The following is a 5,036-nucleotide window of genomic DNA, read 5'->3' on the forward strand; positions in this document are numbered from 1 at the left end:
GGGCACAGCTGCCTAACACCACCTCAACCAACACCACACAAGGCACCAAGAACGGTCTGCTGCCCATAGGGAGCTCCAGAAATAAAGACAACCCTGTGACACTATGGATACAGATGACAGCGTGTGGAACTGCCACCTTCTTACAATTAATCTCCAAAGCAGAGACGTGAGCTAGACATTAAACCATGTCCACAGCAAGAGGGGTGAATGGATTACGGTGCCTCTGAGAGTGCTTGTTTTTCAGTGTTCACAGTATAAACATAACAGATGACGTCGCTGACTTCCTTGGGGAGCTCCATTATATCCCTGTACGTGTCCCGGCAGGTCCCGAACCACGGCCCTTCCCTAATTCAGTGCAATTCAGAGCATTTAAGCCACACTACGAGTTTAGGTAACTATTTTTTTTTAAAGGACCGGTGAATGCTAAAGCCATTCAATTAATTTGTTAATTTAATTAATTAATTGTTGTACCAGAAACAGAGCTGGACTCCAGACAGGACCCAGTCTGACACCCACTGTCAGACTAGGACCGCTGAAACAGCCTCTTTGATCAGTAATTAAAAAGAACCCAGACTGTCCTGGCTTGTCATCTGCTGCTTCATTTCCCAAACCACTACAATTAATCAAAGCTGAAACTGGTAAAGGGAACAATTTCCAACCCTATCTTCATCCAACTGCAAGTCTCTCATCAGAGAAATATGAGCGCGTAATCGTGACAAATATTTCGTTCTTATTTTAAAGCCTACCAAAAATAACTCCTATTGGAACTGCAAGAATATAAAACTCTCAGAAGTACTGAAGTATTACTAAGGAATCTTAGGGACTAGTGGAAGGCAAAGTAGCACTATATAAAATAGCAGGACAGCCCAAACCATGTTCTGGAGGTACTTCTCATTTTACAGAAGCAGTTTTGGTGGGTTTTTCAAACCTTCAGAGTAAATTCGGAAATTTTCAACCCATGGCAAGATTGTATTAGGGGAAAAAAACCCCTATACAACAGTTGCAAAATGAAGTATATGGAAGTTACTGATGTGTCAGGATCATTTTCCTTCTCTTTTTTATCAAAGGCCATTAATGCCAAGCTGCACCTTCTCCAAATTCCCCAAATATGGAGACAGCGCATTGACCAGAGCAACCGGTCACCAGTCTCCAGGCTCTCTGCAGCTTTCCTGCTGTGAATCCTACCGCTGCAACCTCCCGGCCTCCACCAGGTCTCACCTCTACGGAGAGTGCTTTTCCCAAAGCAAAAAACAAGGGGTGCATGTTAATGTCGGGGTCCTTTCGGAAGCAGTTGGGTTTAGCGTGGTGTTGGAAGTGGAGGTGATTCCACCAGCTGGCTGGTGCTCCCTGCAGGAAGGGATGAGAAGAGAGCGCCGTAAAGAAGAGGTATCTTCTGCCCTTACTCCTCCCTCCCCAGCAGCTCCTTGCATTTGCTTTCTTCTTAACCGGAGCGTGCTTTTGACTGCAGAGCAGCCCGGGCAAGGTCTAGCAGTCCCCTCAGCACTGAATGCCCACCTTCAGATGGCCGATCACAAACTTGTGCACCCAGTGGTTCCATTTGGATGTGCTGAAGACTGAAAGGTGTCCAAAATCATGCTGGAGCCAGCCAGCCTGGGCCTGGAATTAAAAACAAAAAACAAACCGCACAACAGTGCTGCTGGGGAACAAGAAGAGGCAGGAAAAGGGCTCTCCCTTCACTGACTCCCACGCTCCTCACTACATACCCTGGATAACGCCAGCATTTCCACTACTAACCCAGTCCAAACACGCATCTTTTACTCCACACCACTGCAACCCAGACTTTGCCTGATGACTTTTAGTCCCAGATCGTTGTTTTCATGAGGAAGGAAAAAAATTGGAGGGGGGGGAAGTCACGGAGCTCAGCAACAGCATTTATTCCCTCACAAAACTGCACAGAAACCAGCAACAAAGTCTCCTTTAAGGAGCTGCTTGCTGCTGCCTCCTCCAAGTACTTGTAATTCCAAGGGGATCAGCTGGCCACAGGAGAAATAGCTGGGGCTTTGAGAGCTGCCCTGCCCTCTCCTCTAACTCGCTGCAAGTTCCCATGGGAACACGGTGGCTTGGCCCCTGCTCAGAGCCCAGGAGTTCTGGCACAAGAGCCCTCAGAAGTGCAGCACGGCTTTCACTGTATGGAGGAGGCTGGGAATAAGGAGGGCTTTGATGGACCACGGGAAGCAGAAAGCAGGGCAAAGCCTGCTCTACCAAAGAGGCATTTTTTGGCACTGTGATTTTGGTGGAACCCGGGCAGATGCAGAATTTTGAGATGTCCACAAAGATAAAATTCCTCCTGTGCTCATGGCAATGAGCACCTGAGACTCCAAGGGTTGGCTCTGGGTGCTTCTGGAGCTTCTTTTTGCCTTGCTGCTTACCTGGACAGTGCCCAGAAGCACCGCAGAGATGAGGAAAGGCACTGTGGATGCTCCAAAATACCAGATGGTGAGCCAGGCTGCAATGTCCAACACCAAGATGTGACAGAGACACAGGATGAAAAAGGTGCGGTTGGGGTTGAGAAACCCCATCTTCTCCACGGTTGCACGGAGCTCACGGAAATCTTCTACCAGCTTTTTCTGTGGACAGATCCAACAGCATCTGCTGGTCTGAAAATGCCTCAGGACCCCAGAGGAGCTCAGTTTCCCCTCTCAAGGAGCTACTGTGGCAATAGGGGAAAGCTGAGGGTCACCTGGAGACACATCTTCACTAAGACTATCAATAATGACATGAAGTCAAGGGGAAGCTTCAGCGATTCCAGGAGATTCTGTTTGTTTATGTACAGGGAACTCTGGCTGCCAGTAAATAGCACAATTTCAACCCAAACACCAAGTTTTTAGAACACTTACATTCTTGCTCGGCTCAAAGCTCGGCTGATCTGGTGCCAGCTCCCCAATCAAGAGTGGGCTCATGTACTTCCTCACCAGCGCCTTGTCAAGATGAAACGCTACAAAAGGATCCTGAAATGCAGACAAAGGAACAGGACAACAAAACCAAAAGGAATATATTTCATTATAGCCTGGACTCTGCAGAAAGCGCCGCACACAACGGAGCTGGCTGAACCAGATTTCACTGCCCCGACTCTTCCTGCTTTCTTCACACCACAAATGATCATCTGAAGCTGAATTCTCTGGGTCATTTTCTACCCTTTTGCTGCTAAGCGCAGGTCAACTCTTACTTCTGAATCAGAAAATTTCACACCCTGAACCTCCACACGTATCAACAACTCTGTCTCTATTTTGTCTTCACCTTTCACCTTATTTTTCCTCAGGCCCCACATCCTGAAATGAAAGTCTGACTAGGGAGAAGGGCAAGATGTTGGTACAAAAACTGAATGAGCTATCGAAATGAGAAAACCACTAGGACAAGCAGGACTCAGGCAGGTGATGGCAGCTCCTGCTGACCCACACCAAGCTCTTGAAAGCCACACATTGCTCCAAACATGCTTTCTTGGCAACCTCCAATGCCCACCCTGCCACATCTGCCTGGAAAATTTTGTTTTCTTGCCACCTGCCTCCTCTTCCCCATCCCCTTTCACCTCCTTTCACATATTTCTCTCCTGGTGTCCAAACTAGCTCATATTTTACCATCTCCCTCGGCCTAAGGATGTTTTTTCTTTTCTGAGACACTGTTTCCCCGCTGTGCATGGCTCTGGAAGACCCCTGCACCGTTCAGCGCTGTAATTCCTGGCTCATCATCGCATGCTTTTAAAAAATAAATGTCCTTTTAAAAGACCTCCAGTCAAGAAAGGGGTTAAAAACACAGCTGACAATGCCAGCTCCGGGTCAGCCCTGCTGCCCTTCAGCCGTAGCATCCTCCCTGCTCAGCTTGATGTGAATAAGGGAGGAACTACAAGAGGCGTAAGTACATCTGCATTTGCTCATTGGAAGAGGAAAAAAAAAACGGGGAGGAGCATGTGGGCAGACCAGAGGAGGGTGGTACCACACGTCCAGACCAATCCCCTCCATGGAGGCTCTGGAACCGGCAGCACAACCCTCCCGGGAGGTGAAGGGACCGCTGGCTGCACCTTCTAGAAATCGGGACACCCCAGTGGCAATCAGCAAACTACAACTGTTATGCGTTTACTTTCCCTTTTTTTTTTCCTGGATTTGAGGAGTTTTTTCATCCTCAGCACAAATCTATTGGAAAAACTGGAATGCACTTGGCTCGGGTTCCTGAGCGGTCAGCAGTTCAGTTGCACCCAGCAGTGACGCGGAGGATAATGCCTCAATAACACAGTTGGCTGCAATCTGACCATCTCACTGGGTTCAGCTGGTCACCGTGAGCGACCCGTCCCCGATCACACCACAGCAACGGGGCTTCGGGTGCATGTGCCGATCCTGGCGCCGTGAATATGTGCAAGTTCCCGTGTTGTCTTCGGCTTTCCATGATGTGCTTATGATGAAGGGAGGGAAAGTCCATCCTTCCCGGACAGGGACAGTCCATCAAAACCACTCCTGAGGTGGCTTCCACACCCCGCACTTGCCCTGGGGTCTGAATACTTTCAGTTGGAGAAATGCTTTTCTTATTGTGAAGGACATAAGCAGGCACAGAAAGGGAAAACACTGACGACGTGAACCCCGCGCCGCTGCCAACCCCCCGTGCAACAGTCCCCGGCATTCAGACATGGATGGTTTTTGTCTTTTTAAAGACTGAAACAGGACTTGCAGGAAAATTCTGCGCTTGTGCCATCTCTTGGAAATGCGGTGCTGGGTTTTTGAAGTTAGAGGAGGCTGAATCCGGTCCTACACTTGCAAAACAACCAGTTTATCTGTGCACAGACCAGTGTCCCGACGGACGTCGCGGGTGTCCCTGCTCAGCTCTGGCCTGTGGTTCCACACGGGTAAAACAAGAGGGTTCCCGTTCCCTCCGCGTGTGCAGAAACCAGCGGATTTTCACCCAGATTCTCGGATGGTTGAGGACACCCGGTTTGTGCCCGTTTTTGTGACTCCCGCAAAAGAGCCCTGCAGGACCCTCCTCCGGGGCGGGGGGAGGCGGCGCCGCTGCCCCTGCCCCCGGCTCCCCTC

The 5,036-nt window shown here is 49.5% G+C and overlaps 1 protein-coding gene across 1 annotated transcript in view; it reads right to left on the minus strand.

Annotated features, from left to right (window-relative positions):
- Nucleotides 1–2,969, minus strand: part of LOC104491024 (fatty acid desaturase 1-like) — a gene marked incomplete at its 5' end in the record, with an annotated part of 7,156 nt that extends 4,187 nt beyond the window's left edge. Inside the window, 4 exons of the mRNA XM_010133379.1 lie at nucleotides 1,219–1,347; nucleotides 1,516–1,617; nucleotides 2,391–2,588; nucleotides 2,859–2,969. Coding sequence (XP_010131681.1) covers nucleotides 1,219–1,347; nucleotides 1,516–1,617; nucleotides 2,391–2,588; nucleotides 2,859–2,969 — 540 coding nt within the window. The remainder of the gene's footprint in view (nucleotides 1–1,218; nucleotides 1,348–1,515; nucleotides 1,618–2,390; nucleotides 2,589–2,858) is intronic.
- Between the last annotated feature and the right edge of the window lie 2,067 nt (nucleotides 2,970–5,036).

The sequence above is a fragment of the Buceros rhinoceros genome, unplaced genomic scaffold (assembly GCF_000710305.1).
Source record: "Buceros rhinoceros silvestris isolate BGI_N320 unplaced genomic scaffold, ASM71030v1 scaffold17593, whole genome shotgun sequence".
NCBI classification, from domain to species: domain Eukaryota; kingdom Metazoa; phylum Chordata; class Aves; order Bucerotiformes; family Bucerotidae; genus Buceros; species Buceros rhinoceros.